The 16850-nt window shown below is 43.3% G+C and overlaps 1 protein-coding gene across 1 annotated transcript; it reads right to left on the bottom strand.

Moving 5' to 3' along the window:
- Window positions 1–4519: 4519 nt before the first annotated feature.
- On the bottom strand, window positions 4520–6435 carry LOC124679230. The gene is made up of 7 exons (XM_047215028.1): window positions 6344–6435; window positions 6011–6078; window positions 5816–5945; window positions 5457–5727; window positions 5286–5373; window positions 4896–5185; window positions 4520–4794 (listed from the first exon to the last, which is right to left on the bottom strand). Exons 2-6 carry the CDS (start codon window positions 6076–6078, stop codon window positions 5053–5055), a joined length of 690 nt encoding a protein of 229 aa, XP_047070984.1. The 5' UTR covers window positions 6344–6435; the 3' UTR covers window positions 4520–4794; window positions 4896–5052.
- Window positions 6436–16850: the final 10415 nt, after the last annotated feature.

Below are 16850 nucleotides of genomic sequence, written 5' to 3'. Positions count from 1 at the left end.
AGGCACTCGTCGAGCGTGTTGTCGGCCTCGATGAGACCCCTCCTCTCGGCGGCCACACGAAAGGAATCACATAGCACACCGTCCACAGTTTTTAGATCTTCGAAGGACTGCGAGCCTGGTACATGGTTTAGAAGCACCCTTAGAAAGTACCTCTCCCCCTCAGCAGGATTGGCTGACACAATTCGACCCACTTGAAAGCTCTTTTCCCTTGGCTTCCAATATTTTGTTTGCTGCCATGTGAACCATCCTGGGAAGTCCTTGTACAGAATATCTCGAGCCCACTCGTGCTCCCGGTTAGCCGCGAAATATTCCGTCAGCATAGACTTCGATGCGTTATCACGGGCGAGGACATCATCCAGGCTCTCTCCCGCTTTGAATGTGACCATGTGCATATTCGGCATATGCAGTTGTAACTGTAGGACTGCTGGGTGGTTCTCACATAGGGTGAAGCCGAATATCCTCCACATCGCCTCTGGTGGAGTAATCCACCTTGCATCAATGAATCTCTTGATCTCGTCTATGTTACCATTGGCGTCAGGTTGGTCTATATTGAACGAGGTTTGATCATGACCCTTGTATATGTACTTATATAGGTACTTGACAGCCTTTATGCTGGAGCAAACCTCCACATTGATGTGGCAGTTGAACATCCGCAGAAGGTAAGGGTTGTATGGCACAACCCATCTATTGTCCAACATCTGACCACGAACCTTAGCTGAATGACCGTCTTGCCGTCTTCGATAAACGGGATAGGAGTCCTTCCCCTGTACGGTGGTCTCATTGAACTCCCGTGGGTACCTGCACTTGCACGTACCATCTTGCATGCACACATTGTTGGGCTTCAGGACACCGCATGGGCCGTGCATCATATGCTTCACAACCATGGCGTAGAGCTCCGGGTACTTATGCTTGTCTGGGAGCTCAGCGGATATGACACGGTCGTACTGTTCTGGCACAACAAGCTTATATGTTGAATCCATGATCAACAGGAAATGGGCATGTGGGAGGCCTCTCTTCTGGAACTCTACCACATAGACGTATGCCTTCACAACACCCAGGATATGGTTCTTGGTTAGCATATCTTTCATCGTCTCCAGCTTGGCCCTAAATACTCTAGCCACAAGATCAGGTCGGTCCTGCGGGGTTTGTCCTGGAAGCAGCTCATCCAGTATCTCCTGCCAGTTTGGGTTGCAGGTCATCGTCAGGAAGATGTCAGGCTTGCCGTACGTCTGCACCAATGCCATGGCATCCATATGCCTCCTCTTCATGTCTCTGTTGCCCCCTTGGAACGACCACGGGAGAACTGTCCTAGTGCCAACAGCGCTCGCTCTTGTCTCCCCGGCCGTGATGCTATCAACAATGCCTTTGTATAAGTCAGCACGTATCTCTGGCTGGTGGTTCCTGATCCATGCTAACCTGCATCCCTCAATCTTTATGTACATGTCAACCGCCCACTGTTGGAACAGGCGCCCTCCATGCAGTATGGGGTTGAATATGGCTGGACGTGTTTGTAGCCTATAACAATAGTAGTCCCTGACGGAGACGCATAAACGACCACCCCCCTCTGTGCGAAGGATTGTAAAATGAAAGTTAGAAAATATGAGAGAAGGATTCATTCTATAAACAATGCACAACATCTTAGAAAGGCGAACCTGAATCATCATTACGGCCCCGTCTTGGTAGTTGCGCAACATGCCACGGCACATCACGTTTAGGGAGATTCGGATGCCAACCGAGTTCCCCCTTCGGGAAGAAGAGGGGATACGAGAGCGGGTCATAGCACCCATGTGTGGCTTGTATGCTATACCTCTCATTGTTGTTCCCACAGAGGGTAATGCTACGCTTAAACCTATTTGTCAGATCACTACCCTCGACCCAGATGGCAGCCACCTCCGATGAGACAGGCAGATTGTATCTCCGTTGGTCCAGCTTCTGGTCGGTGTTCAATTCTATCCGGTAATCCTCGAGATCGTCCCTATGGGCCCCCATACTCCTAAGCTGCTCGGAGTAGGGGTTTCCTTTCATGATGTTTGCCAAATTATGGACGACCTCTTGGTCCAGTTGCGCGGTGGCTTCCTTCCGATGGGTCAGGCTGGGGTCATCATCATAGAAGTACAGCTGCAGATGTTCTGGACGAGAGCCTGGCCCGAACGAATGCACGTTGCGGTACACACTGCCACTCGCTCGGAATGTGTAAACACCGGACCTCATGTTCGTGCAGTTGTTGTCAAGGTTGACACCAAGGGTTGTGAAGGCGAAGTGGCCGTTGAAGAATCGGATGCTCTCCCGAAAATGTCGAGAGTCTGCATCCGCGCTAGACCATAACCTCATCAGCTCTGGGATTGGTTCTGATTCAGCTAGCTTTATCTGTCCATTTCGACAACAGAAGCCATCGGTCTCACGCTCAAACTTCTTGGCCTTGCAGTGTACGCAATTCGGGACTTTCTTCAGTATGTGTGTGCTCTCTGGGAGGTTGGAGTACACAAAGTCGAAAGGATCGATAGAACCCATGTCAGACGAGTCCGTCGACTCATGGAGGTCCGTGTCATCAGCGCTAGAACCTACAGCCATCGCGTGTCACAACATGATGTGTATCTTAAATCGTAAGAAAGAGGGCAAGTGGAAAGGTTGGTGAATATACCTTCAGCATCATATAGGTAGTACTCGTCGTCCATGAGGTCGTCGGGGACAGCATTCTCGTCCATGAGCCTACTGAGGAAGGCCTCTTTGTCATCTGTAATGTCCTCGAGCCCGTAAGTAATGGCTAGATTAGATGAGAATTAACATATGAGGCAGAGTAAAGATGGAAGAATCACCTTCGGTTCCAATGGTGTAGTCCGACGTGCTCCGTGAAGGGGACGGAGGAGGTGAAGCATCTCCCTCTTTGGCTAGGTTTCCCGTTGCCAAAGAAGCTGCATTTGGGCACGGCATTGCGATGGAATCAGCACAAGGGGTGTTCCGCCTTGCCATGGCATTTGCCCTGCGCTTAGCTAGCAGCGCCTTCCTCTCATATTCAGGTATGCTCTGCCTCCGTGCTCTTCTGTTGGCATTCATCTCTTGCCTCTCTTGTGGTGCTATATTTTTTCTAGACTTCATTCGACGTGCGTTATTTTTCTGCCTCTCTTCTGCGGAGATATTTTTCTTGTTAGCACTTTGTCTTGCGTTCCTCTCCTCGAGCGCTTTGTTTTGTCGAGTTGCTCTTCTACGTGCATTAATCTCCTCTTTTTGCTCGGTTGTCAAGCTATTTCGCCGAGCTCTATCTCGTTCACGTCTTGCTCGATTTCTATCTTCTGCAGTGTTTGCGATTGGTTGCCTTTGGTCTGCCATCACAGTAGCTGAACTTCGCGTGACATCATTGCCATGTTTACTACCTGTATGGTGTACCACATTTACAAAGATAATTAGGCGTGAAACCAGATGGCAACATTATATTGTGCTACCAGACGGAGTGTATACCATTTGAACCTTCGCCCTGTAGTATCACGGTGTTGGCAAGGTTGCTTTGAAATTCAGTTGAGTAGGGAGTAAGGAATTCAGTATGTCCCTCTTCTTCGTCGGACGATGAAATAACTGGAGTGTTCGAAGGCTCATGTATGGAAATCCCATTAGGAGTACGTGGCACATAGATGTTGCGGGATTGCTTCGAAGCCCGATGCTCATTAACAACTGATGAATCAATAATTCGAAAAACATGGGCCACATTAGTACGTCACATGTGATGGGGGAAATTTTCGGTCTACTTAGTATTAAAGGGTTAGCATATTGTAACCTTCTTTTCCTTTCCGCGATGGTTGGTTAAGATGCGACATCTTTGCAACACTTTTGTGTCTACTCCTCGCAAACCTTTGATAATCCACAGGAAAAGATATGTTTCTCTGAATGCAACTGTTTCACTTGTTGGCTTCTTAATTCTTCCTCTCTTCACTTCAGATCACAATAATCCTCAGTCTTATTTTTCCTGCTGCTTCAAAGTAACCGAGTTTCAGATAAATCAACCTTCTGATAGTTCAATGTTGCTTATCTTTAAAGATAGGGCGAATATTAAAAAGTGCCATTAGAAGCAATCTATTTGCAACTACAGCACAAGCTAGTATTACTATAGCAGATCAGGAAAATTTTCCTTTTGTGAAATTAAACAATTTTACAAGAACCAATATGATTTCTGGTCTGATTGATTGAGAGATATTTATCATGTGTTCACGTTTAGTTGTCTTAGAACCAATATGTTTGTTGATTGCTGACTGGATTCACCATCTTGTTTTGCAGCTAGTCAAGATGAAACCTTCAGCTATGGTTTAGTTTATCCTAAGGAAACTGACACCAAAACATGGGATGACACAGTACGACCCTATCCATGTTTAAATACAGTCTAGACAGTAGGGTAATACAGGAAAGATGGGAAGCTTGCCCAAGTATTATGTGATGAAGCCTTTAGGATTTCAGGTTAGTACTTTTGTTTATAAATCAGACCGAGAAATGCCATAAACCCCAATGAAACTGTATTGATACATGCAAGCCATCACACAATAGGTTCTTTCAAACAACAAATACATTGAACAGACGAAATACAATATACGATTCTGTTTCCTCACCAAATTACAATAGACACACAGAAATCATATAGCATGTAGCTTCCCTAAACTACAGCAGCGAAAAGACAATCCCACGTCATCTACTTCCTGTAGCGTGCATCTCTTTTAGCCAGCACCATCGCGACAAAGGCTGACCTTCTCTCAACAAACCTTTGCACGAAGGTCATGTCAATCGCTCCACTAATTATTTTTTGGCGGATATCTGCATGTTTAAATTTGAATATAATATGCATATTATATCATAGTAACCCCAATAGGTGTGTTAATATATTTGTAACTTAGTGTTGTGTTAAAATAACTCACCCTGGAGAGGACGTGCTGCACGATGAGCTGGGTTGAATGCAATGTTTGTATGGTCTGATGTATTCAAATCACCTATTGTTAAGTTGAACAAATATAATTACCCCGGTGTTTCAATAAAAATAAGTTAAAATATGCAGTATATGGTGATGCAGATAAATCAATTACCAAATTTAATATCTTTCTGCAACATGGTTGCAATGACAATAGGGTTGCCGCCTTCAGCCGTTGACCATAGGTATGAGCTCTGAATCAACTGTAAACCCCGTATGCCAACGGCTATAAGATTGCCCCTACAGATTGAAGTTTTTCAAATATTATTTTAGAAAAACATATTTTTACTAATATGCCATAAGATAATTGAGTTGTGTATGTACCAACAACTACACATACCAAGCATCCGCGAAGATAGCTTCCCTATACTTGCCATACCTCCCAAAACGTTCAAGTTCACAACAGTGAACGACTATGCCAACTATGTCTATACAAAATGTCATTAGTCGACTTGGAATAGTGCAGTTGTATTGATCACAGGTGTGTAGGTGAAAAATATAGGGTACATACCTACAAATGTTTTATTTGGACGCTTGGCTACATCTGAAAATGGCATCAGATGCTTTGGGAGTATTGGGAACTCAATAGGCAGAGACGGCTCAACCACTGTCTTTCGATCAAAACGGCATTCAAACAGGTGTTCAATCGCTCTAAACTCAACAGATTCCGCATTAGGACTAATTGTAACTCTATGAATGGTATATTTGCAACCAGGTTGTAGGATGCGGTTGAATCGCGCTACTTCAGCATTTCCCCAAACGGTTGCTTCTATTTTTGCCCCCTTTGAATGTGATTGAGCATAAAAAGTAAGGTTATGATAAACACATGATTACATTTTAGGAATTTTATCAAGAGTCTTTGAAACTTACAGTTTTATCCATAAGAACAAAGGAAATGTTGTCATTGTATTTGTTAGGAAGAAACTTCACGTCTACCCTCACGTGTATGCTCCACTTTGAGTAGGTATCAGCATACTCAATATTATCGAAATCCTTAAATCTATAATAAACAGTGTAAGATGGCTAGTACTTCATTTTTTGAATGAGAAGATAAGTTAAACTAACCTAGGTTTCCGTGGGGTTTCTGTGAAGTCCGCATAAGTCCTCTTGTTTATAAGCTTTATGGGTGCCATCTACATAAGAAAAGATACTAAAGGCTTAATGGTTGCGCACTTGCATGGAAAATCTTATCGTCCCAAAAAAAAATGCATGAAAATTGAACATTAGCACCATAGAAAGAGTGTGCACCACAACCACAGACATTCATCTAAGCAGTAGTTCAAAAAAATTGTGGGAGGCAAATTAAGAAGAAAAACAATTGTAGGCAGAGAGCATATGAAATGACCATAAAATAAAAACCATAAAGCTATAGGGGAAAGATAAGCAACATGTGCTGACCTGCAGCTCTATATAAATAATATGGTTGGCAATAAGCTTGGCCCTTTTTATTTTCCAGGAAAGGATCCAGAAATACTGTCCAGGTTCAAAGATCTCCTGGAAAAAAAAAGATGATTACTGGTTCGTCTAGAAATCTAGCAAGCTACAAAATTGTGTGATGGGTCAACTAAAGGACAATATGCTTATTTTCAATAAGAAATGCACGCCCAAAATAATGGAGAAATCTCCAACAATAACTAAATCTTCTTGAGAAATCTTAGAAGATAGATAGTAGTGTTCATTGAATGTCCTAGATATTCACTTTTAACTGCATTGCTGGTTTGAATTTTTATTACATCTATCCAGCTTAAGGTGTTACACCAAAGGCTGATAAATATGAGACCGGCAAACAAACGTTGTAGTTGAAAAAATCAGAGATTGAAGATGAATATATCTAGACAGGTTGCTCACAAATTAGTTACAAATTTATTGAAATGTATGCACCCTCTCCAATACAATTTCTAAAGCAGCATATACAAACTTCCTTTTTTCAATTTGTCAATTGTTACTGCTGTGGTAAAGCAACTGAAAATAAATAATGAAGCAGTAATGAATATCATTAGCAGGGTTTGCTTTTATCATGCTACAGTCTTTTTAAAGTAAGGTCATTCAGTGATAACGATAAACATAGGCCATGACACAGGTCTTTGCTACAGATTCTGCTTTCATGTTTGCACGATAATGCATGATTTGTACATATTAGCACCGACGATCAATGAAGAATTCTCACCTTGTTGAATGCTTGGCAGGCTATCAGCGGCAGAGAGATAGGGTCCCTACTAACTTTGTTGCTAACTTAACTTCATCCAGATAATGTGGCCAATAATGAAAACCTTGGTCAGGTATCTGCAAAAAAATGGCATGTTCACTTGTATGATTTCTGAAAAGGAGAAAAGAATAATAACAACACAAAAAATACATCTTCCTTCAGGTTGTCCTTCAGGTTTCCAGAACCAAATAATTGTCAAGCTAATATTGGCTACCGAATTACAGAACCTCGCATGTGGATGTGTGGGGTTTGCTAAGGAAAAAGATCAGTAAGATATATTAACAATTAAGGAGGGAACTCTGCAGTTAGTGCCATTCACGTAGGATCTTCCTATTCCTTCCACTCGATTAGGAGTTCCTCTCGTGCACAAAATATTATAATTGTGTTAGATCCCCTGAAAAGGCTTACTGTGTCAAAATTTCATCTAATGCTGGTCCGGGAAAATAATCAGCAATCGTCGAGCAGAAGCTATCATTACACAAACAGAGAGCAGGAAATATTGTTTTGTTCAAGCTTTCCCCTTCAAATTGCAAATGCTTTACTACATACTATGCTAGAAACAAATGACCAGATCTGAGGGAGGCCACGGCAGTATAGAACACGCCATCAATGCAAGGGCTCGAATCTGTTTTTAAAATCCGAATTGCACAGAGAAATCACAGCAAACAACAAGCTCATCTATGATTATATAGGATGAATTTCTAGATAAAAAATCAGTAATGAGAATCTGACAACGAGATTAAACAGCCATATCGAGTAGATGGGCATAATGGAAACACCACAATCTGCGGTAAATAATACAGGGAGGGGGATGATGTCGCCTAGTTCTGCACATGAGCACATCTACCAACCCCGTCGATTGTCGGCATATACCAGTGTGTGTAGCTCCTATTGAGCATGTAGGCTTCTACGTCAGACATGTTTGTCTGCAATTCAAAAGGTACTCTAGGAGATGATCTGATATGTTTAACCACGAACAGCACAATCTTGAGGCCTAATGAATACACAAATGTTCATTACCTCCTGAACCAGTAGAAGGAATAGGATTCGAGCAGCAGGTTGTGGAAGTAGAACTCCTTCGTGTACCCTGCAGTCGCCTCCTCGCGATGGTCACTGCCCTCGGAGCCACCGCCCTCCACCTGCACGTCATGAATCTCAATCAAACCAAAAGAACAAGCAGCATCGGTGCATGGGGGCATGCGCGCGAGGATGTCGAGGGGTGTAGCAGACCAACGCTTCTTCGTCCAAAGATGCGGCGTAAGGAGGAGGAAGACGTCCTCCGCACGCCCTCCCTGTCTTCCGGTGGGCGACGAGCAAGATGGACGGCGCAGCAGCGTGGCCACTGCCGGCGGCGTCCGACCTATTCTGTGGTCGGAGGTTTCCCGGTGGCGGCAGCAGCTGGTCCAGTCGCCGGATTTGAGAGAGGTGACTGGGAGGCGAGGGGAGAACAAGGGCGGGGAGGGGGCTTTGAGCATTTTGTGCTGGAGGTGGTAATCTCCACGACCTCCACGATCGGCAGTTGCCGCGCAAGGAGCTGACCGGCGGTTGCATGGATTGACCCGCACGGGGCAGACCGGCGGTTGGAGAGCGGCCGGAGGGGGGGGGGGGGGCGGAGAAGGAGGCATCGGCGACGCGGCGCGCCTGACGGTAGAGACAGCGGAGAGGGGGGGTGGGGCGGAGAGAGGCGGCCGGAGAGGGGCGGCCGGAGAGAGGCGGCGCATCGACGGCAAGGCAAGCAATCAATCGGGGTAATTTTTTTTTCGTTTTGGCTGTGCGGGACGAGAGGTCAAAGACCGTGCGTGGGTGGTGACCTGCTTGGTCGTTTCCATCAGCCGGTTTTGTGCCTGGTTCATTCCGTTTTTTTACGTATAAACGTGGCGTGCGGGACAACAGTCGCGGGGTTTTATTTTTGAATCGAGGTGGGAGGCTGAGACGTACCATGGGACACCACCTCTAGCCATTTAATATAGTAGAGATAATGAGCATTCAAGTTGATAAACATGGTCTAGACATATTAAAACAAGAAAAATCATGTATCTACCCTGGCCCTAACCCTAAACTTGATTTGTCTTATGAAGTCAAACATGAAGAGAAGTGGTTTTGGGTTTCAAACATGGAAATTTCAAAAACCTCCCAAAAACTTCATCTTAGAGTGACTAAGAAGGTTCCATGCTTACCTTTTCATTTTCATGTTTTAAATTAACTTGTTTAAATCTTGGTCAAATATAGGATTTTACCAAGATTCAAATGGGCATAAACATTCAGAAAAAAATTAAAAATAAGAAACCAACGCACATATAGTCTTCTTATGTCATATAGTAAGCATTCAAGTTGATAAACAAGCATGTCTAGACATATTCAAACCCGACAAATCATGTATCTACCCCCTAACCCTAAACTAGATTGGTCATCTTAGAGTGACTAAAAAGGATCCAAGCTTACCTTTTCATTTTCATGTTTATGCTTGTTTAAATCTTGGTCAAACATAGGATTTGACCAAGATTCAAATGGGCATAAACATTCAGAAAAAATTAAAAAACCAACGCACATTAGTAGCCCAAAATCGAACCATTCAAGTGGATATTTTTGAACTTGATCTGTAGTAGTGGGCAAAACCCTAGATTAACCTATATTTAATCATAGATTCGTAGGTCGATTTTTCTACTTTTTTATTATTACTATGCAACACATGTGTGTTTGCCCGTCGCGTGAAACTCGGAGGAAGAGGGATCACTCGGAAGGAGAGAAGAAGGGAGTGCATTATGGTGTCTCCCCTTTTTCGGGTGATGATGTTGACTCGTTGTGCAGGGTTTGTCAGTGAGCAGGAGGTGCGAGCGAGCGAGCGAGTCGAGCGAGGCCGAGAATGAGAGAGATTTTTTTTGTGAGAGGGACAACCGAAGGATCTAGAAGGACCCACAGACTTCCAATACGCATCCTGATGCGTCTTCTCTTGACAAAGAAGATGGCTGGGAGTTTGCGTACCTACTGCACGTGACTTGTGCTCACTGAAGTGTGGGATCTCACGCATGGGCACCACACGTAAGTGACAGACCCGTTTGGTGTAAAAACTCGGTTGATTATTATAGTGCATTAGAACAAAGTTTCCTATGGATTCAAGGGTAGGAAATCCAAGTTAACTCATTTACATGACATTAATTTTTCCATGAAGCAAAGTTAACACATCTATCAATTGGTACATTTTGGAGTGACTAAGAACGATCCATGCTTACTTATTCGTTTTCACGTGTTAAACTTGTTTAAATCTTGCTCAAACCTAGGATTTCACCAAGATTCAAATGGGCATGAAAATGAAAAAATGAAATACCAATGCACATAGTCTTCTTATGTCATATAGTAAGCATTCAAGATGATAAAAAAGGTCTAGACATATTCAAACCAGGCAAATCATGTATCTACTCCCTAACCCTAAACTTTGTCTTAATTATGAAGTAAGGCATGAAGAGAAGTGGTTTTGGGTTTCAAACATGGAAATTTCAAAAACTTCCCAAAAGCTTCATTTTAATTAGACTGACTGGTTAATTAAGAAGGATCCATGATTAATTACCTTTTCATTGTCATGTTTAAACTTATTGAAATCTTGGTCAAACCTAGGATTTGACCAAGATTCAAATGGGCATGAAAATTTAGAAAAAATCGAAAGAATGAAAAACCAAAGCACATAGCCTTCTCATGTCATATAGTAATTATTCAAATTGATAAACATGGTCTAGACATATTCAAACCAGAAAAATCATGTATCTACCCCTAACCCTAAACTCTGTCTTATGAAGTCAAGCATGAACATAAGTGGTTTTGGGTTTCAAACATGGTAATTTCAAGAACCTCCCAAAAGCTTCATTTTAGAGTTTCTAAGAGAAGGATCCAGACTTACCTTTTCATTTTCACATGTTAAACTTGTTTAAATCTTGCTCAAACCTAGGATTTACCAAGATTCAAATGGGCATAGAAATCAAAAAATGAAATACCAATGCACATAGTCCTCTTATGTCATATAGTAAGCATTCAAGTTGATAAACAAGGTCTAGACATATTCAAACCAGACAAATCATGTATCTACCCCCTATCGACCCTAAACTCTGTCTTATGGAGTCAAGCATGAAGATAAGTGGTTTTGGGTTTCAAACATGCAAATTTCAAAAACCTTCCAAAAACTTCATTTAGGGTGACTAAGAAGGATACAAGCTTCCCTTTTCATTTTCATGTTCTATACTTGTTTAAATCTTGGTCAAACCTAGGATTTGACCAAGATTCAAATGTGCATCAAAATTCCAAAAAAAATCAGAAAAATGAAAAACCAAAGCACATAGTTTTCTTATGTCATATAGTAAGCATTCAAGTTGATAAACAAGGTCTAGACATATTCAAACCAGACAAATCATGTATCTACCCCCTATCGACCCTAAACTTCGTCTTATGAAGTCAAGCATGAAGAGAAGTTGTTTTTGGTTTCAAACATGGAAATTTCAAAAACCTCCCAAAAGCTTCATTTCAGAGTGACTAAGAAGGATCCATGCTTACCTTTTCATTTTCATGTTTTAAACTTGTTTAAATCTTGCTCAAACCTAGGATTCGACCAATATTCAAATGGGCATAAAATAAAAAATAAAACAAAGCACATAGTCTTCTCATGTCATATATATAGTAAGCATTCAAGTTCATAAACAAGGTCTAGACATATTCAAACCAGGCAAATCATGTACCCCCTAACCCTAAACTCTGTCTTAATTATATATGAAGTCAAGCATGAATTGAAGCAGAGAAGTGTGGTTTTGGGTTTCAAACATGGAAATTTCAAAAACCTCCCAAAAGCTTCATTTTAATTAGACTGATTGGTTAATTAAGAAGGATCCAGGATTAATTACCTTTTCATTGTCATGTTTTAAACTTATTTAAATCTTGGTCGAATCTAGGACTTGACCAAGATTCAAATCTGCATAAAATAAAAAAATAGAAAAATGAAAACCCAAAGCGCACATAGTCTTCTTATATCATATAGTAAGCATTCAAGTTGATAAACAAGGTTTAGACATATTCTAACCAGACAAATCATGTAACTACCCCTAACCCTAAACTCGGTCTTATGAAGTCTAGCATGAAGAGAAGTCGTTTTGGGTTTCAAACGTTTAAAGCAAAATCCCCATTTCAAATATTTCAAACTTATTCAAATTTGGTTCAAATTTGAAAGACATACAAGTTATAGCACACATAGTGCATACATGTTCACACATACTGCACTAGATGCTAACCCTATAGTTTGAGGCCATTGGATGAGGTCGAAAAAATTCTTGGATTAGAAATGGGGTTGTTCGAACCCCGTAGTTGGATTTTTTTGAACCTTGATCTGTAGTACTGGGCAAAACCCTAGTTTAACCTATTTAATTATAGATTCGTAGGTCGATTTTTCTACCTTTTTATTATTACTATGCAGCACATGTGTGTTTGCCCGTCTAGCTAGTAAAACTCGGAGGAAGAGGCACTCGGAAGGACAGAAGAAGGGAGAGCATTATGGTGTCTCCCCTTTTTCGGGTGACGATGTTGACTATTGTGCAGGGTTTGTCAGTGAGCAGGGAGGTGCGAGCGAGCGAGCAAGTCGAGCGAGGCCGAGAATGAGAGAGATTTGTTTTTTTTTTGTGAGAGGGACAACCGAAGGATCCAGAAGGACCCACAGACTCCCAATATGCATCCTGAATCCTGATGCGTCTTCTCTTGACAAAGAAAATGGCTGGGAGTTTGTGTACCTACTGCACGTGACTTGTGTGTAACAACCCAACTTTGGTGCCTTGTTTAAAATTTTGGGAATACAAATTTTCGGGCCAACAAAATTTTTTTTTCTATCTTTAAAAATTGCATGCATATAGATGATGTTGCCCTTGATTGTAGAATGTGTGTTTTGCGCTTGTGCAAAATTACAATTTTGTGTGTAAACCCCAAAGGTCCTATTATTCATGTGACCTCTTCTTATTTCCAGTTTTAATTCTATACATCATGACACAAAACCTTGGAGCATCTCACCTTTCTCTAGCTCTAATTTCCACAAAACCCTAAAAACCTCTTCTTAGATGTCACCCCTTCTCAAATCTTGTTTTTATTAATTTAAACCTTGCCAAAAACCCTAGATCATTTTGATCTTTAACATGTGATAATGATCTTGGAAGATCATGCCTCTACCCAATTTTTCCCTCCTCCAAATCTCATCCATTTTTCTCCATTCTCATATCCAAAAATTCCATAAACAAGTAGCCCTATTTGACTCATCATATTTTTCCCTAACATGCCCTGGACCATGCTTAGGAGAGTGTCTAATTTTCTTTTGAATAATTAAAGAAGAGGAGGATGGCCATGCCGGCCATCACACCACCACATTACCTTGCATCCCTCTAATCATCTCTCTCTTCTCTTTACTCCTCCAAACCACCAGCATATGGACAGAATTCGACCCATCCCCCTCCTCTCCACTCTCTTACTCTACACACACGGATCACATGTTTAGGCATGCATTTGGCACCATGTGATTAAGAGGGAAAGGGGAGAGAGAAGGTGGCCGGGATGGTTTGATGATCATGCCATCTTTGGCCTCGACCCAAACAAATACAGCCAAGCCATGAAGCATGCAGGCCTACACTCCGTACCCTCCCTAGCTTCCCTCCTGTCTCTCCCTACCTCCCTAATCACCCTCTCCCGTCACCTCTTTCCCTTGGCAGCACGCATAGGGACAGCAAGTCCCTCCCCTCTCTCTCTGCTGAGCGTGCACATGAGGCTAGCGGACTCCCCTGCTCACTTCTTTTCCCTCCTAAGCCCACCAGCATCCTTACCCTCTCTTACCAGCGCTGCCACGCCGCGACGTTCGCCAGTAGTCACCGTGCACGCCATCAAGGATGCGGCCACGGTGGCAACCTCACCTTCCCGTGTCTGTGCTCCTGGACGACCCTGAGGTGTTCGGGAGAGGTTCACGTGACTCAGAGATAAACGCCACGCCGTCCTCTCCCATCCCCCTGCACGCCACCGTCGTCGACATGCCCAGTCTTTCCGTCGAACACCTGGCGGCGCCACTGTCGCCGGCGCGTCTTCTCCTCTCGCGTCGCTGCCAACGCGCGCTCGCGTCCAAACGGCGACACCGTCATGCCAACCCGTATCCCACCGCCCTTCTCCGCCAATCCCTCTCTTCCGCCACCTTGCTTCGCACTCGCCGGACTGGGTGTACCGTGCACCGCGCGGCACGGTATAAAACGGCCCAACACTCCTCCTTCCAAATCCTCTTGCCACCAGAACCCCCTCACACCACCAGCTTATCTCCCTCGTGGAGAGGAGCTCCTGTACTCCCTGCTGTCCGCGACGTTGCTCGCATTGCTGCAAGTTCCGGCGAAGGTGGCCGACGCAGGGCTCCACCATTCTTCTTCCCTCCTTGCTCTCTGGAAGCCCCTCTGTCTTCTCTCTCTAACGCGCCATTCCCTTTCATCCAGGAACGTCGCCAGACGCCGCCCCGACGTGCAGCTGTTCTCCGCCGTCGTTGTCAATCGCCGGAGAAACCTCTCTGTTTCGGCCGCCACCACCACCGTTCGGAAGAGCAGTCACCGCCGGGTCCAGCACGCCAAACCCCATCGTCTTCTGCTCAACGAGGTGAGCGTCCCAGCCTCCGCCGTTTCCAGGGCTCGCCGGTGCACGTCACACACGCGTGCATGGCTGGTGGAGGACGACGCACAGCGGCCGTCGATCCTCACTTGATCGGACGGCCGCATGCGCCCCTGGCCCCGCGCGCCTCTGTCGCTGGGACCGCCTCGGGTTTTCAAACCCAGGCTCTCCCGCGCAGGCCTCCGCGCCGCTGGGCCGAATTCGACCAGGCCCAGTCGTCCCAGCCCATCTGCCTTTAACCTTAGTTCTTGTTTAAATCTGTCAGCAAGATCCTGCTTAGTTTTTAAACCACCAAAAATTCATCGAGTAACCAAATTTATTGATTCAAATTTCTAAATGCTCACAAATGAAATCCCTACCATAAATAAATGCATGCATGTGAATTAGTGCTGTAAAAATGAACTGATAAATGAAAACCTAAAAAGTATCTGATTGTGTAATTTATTTGGTGTGTGATATTTATGCAACCTTTCTGCATGAGGTCAATTTGGTTGTGAAGTGTATGTAGATAGCTTCATTTTGGCACTAGTCCCACATGCAGGAGATTCCTGGATTTGAATTGATTTAGAAAACAAGATCTGTCCAGAGAGCCAGAAGTTGATTTTTAGTTTGAAAACTAAAATAGATTTTGAGACAAACCCAAGTGCTACTGGTAGATCTATCTATAGGGTAATTTTGTGCCAAAGGAAATATTTTTAAGAGTTATATTTTAATTCCAAGAATTTAATTGCTAAAACAGTATATCTTTTCAGTATTTGATTTTTATAAAATCTTTTACAAATCAGAAAAATGTCAAACCAGTGGGGTTAGTTCACATTTAGTCTCACCTATCCAGGGGTATATTTGGTGTTGGTTGATGATGCTCTGATACTGGTGTGGCTTGCTGTTTGTATGCTCTGGTTTCTGTCCCATTTAAATTGCCTAAATTATTTAAAAGTTTATTTGAAAGTGATTCTTGTGCATATGTGCTCTACATGTTATTAGCTTTCAGTAGGTATGCTGCATGCATTTTTATGACATACAGAAAGATTTAGACCATTTAAATGGTTCCTAGGTCAATTCTGGAATTGCAAAAATCATATCTTTTGTTTTAAAAATCATAAATGGATGAAACCACTTTTAGTAGCTTGCATTAGTAACCCTTTACATACTGTAATTTTTCCAAATTTTTGTGTGAACTATGCTGCTGTGGTTTGTTGATTGGGTATGTCTTGTTGTTTTCCTTTTGCGACGCTAGATTCGAACATCGCCGGAAACGAAGGAGGAGGAGACTTCGGAGGGATTGAAGAGGAAGACCAGGGGCACTTTGCTGATCAAGGCAAGCCACCTCTTGATGCATCTCTGATCCTATATATCTTATTCTTGCATTATTACAGGTTTTATAAAAATGCATGTCTTCTATTTATTTTGTCGGTGGTTAGTGCCACCCGGAGTTTTTATTGATCCACCCTTAGGGTGCAGACCTTTTTGGTACCTACTGATCCCACCTCTATTAGTGATATGGTGCTTATCACCTTGTCATCCTTGTCGCCATTTTTCGAAGAAGAATTGGACTATAGGTTGGGAGCCCTTGAAAAATATTGTGAAAAATTGTTTTCAAGCAAAAAGGTTTTTCTGGAAAACCTTGGGATGGGGTTGCCCTGCCCAAGTGTGGATTTTGTGAAACACAAGAAGGTTTAAGAAAGATATTGCTGGAGGCAAATGGAGATGAAAAGTTGTTTTCGAAAAACCTTTGTGACCATAGTACGAAACCGGACCTAGCCAGTACAACCACATTACCCTTTAGTGGGACGGGGCGTAGTGTAGTAGTTTGTCTCGCCTTAGTTTGGGTCCTGCAAATGTAAGGGGTAGTCCGAGCATGGACACCTATCGACCGGGCCTTCCCGACGTACTGGGGACGCCTTTCCGTCTTTTCAGATGGCAGGGGTACAACCTATGAGATCCCATTGAATAATGCCCCGCAGTTGGTCGCGGCATTCCGGAGGGTCGAGCTGGTCGGGGAATTTGCTACTCCTGGGTAAACGACCCCTCGGACTCTGGTGTTGGGAG

This window comes from Lolium rigidum, chromosome 7, assembly GCF_022539505.1.
Source record: "Lolium rigidum isolate FL_2022 chromosome 7, APGP_CSIRO_Lrig_0.1, whole genome shotgun sequence".
Classification (NCBI taxonomy): domain Eukaryota; kingdom Viridiplantae; phylum Streptophyta; class Magnoliopsida; order Poales; family Poaceae; genus Lolium; species Lolium rigidum.
The sequence above is the reverse complement of the archived record's forward strand: the minus strand, read 5'-3'. Positions and strand labels throughout refer to the sequence as shown.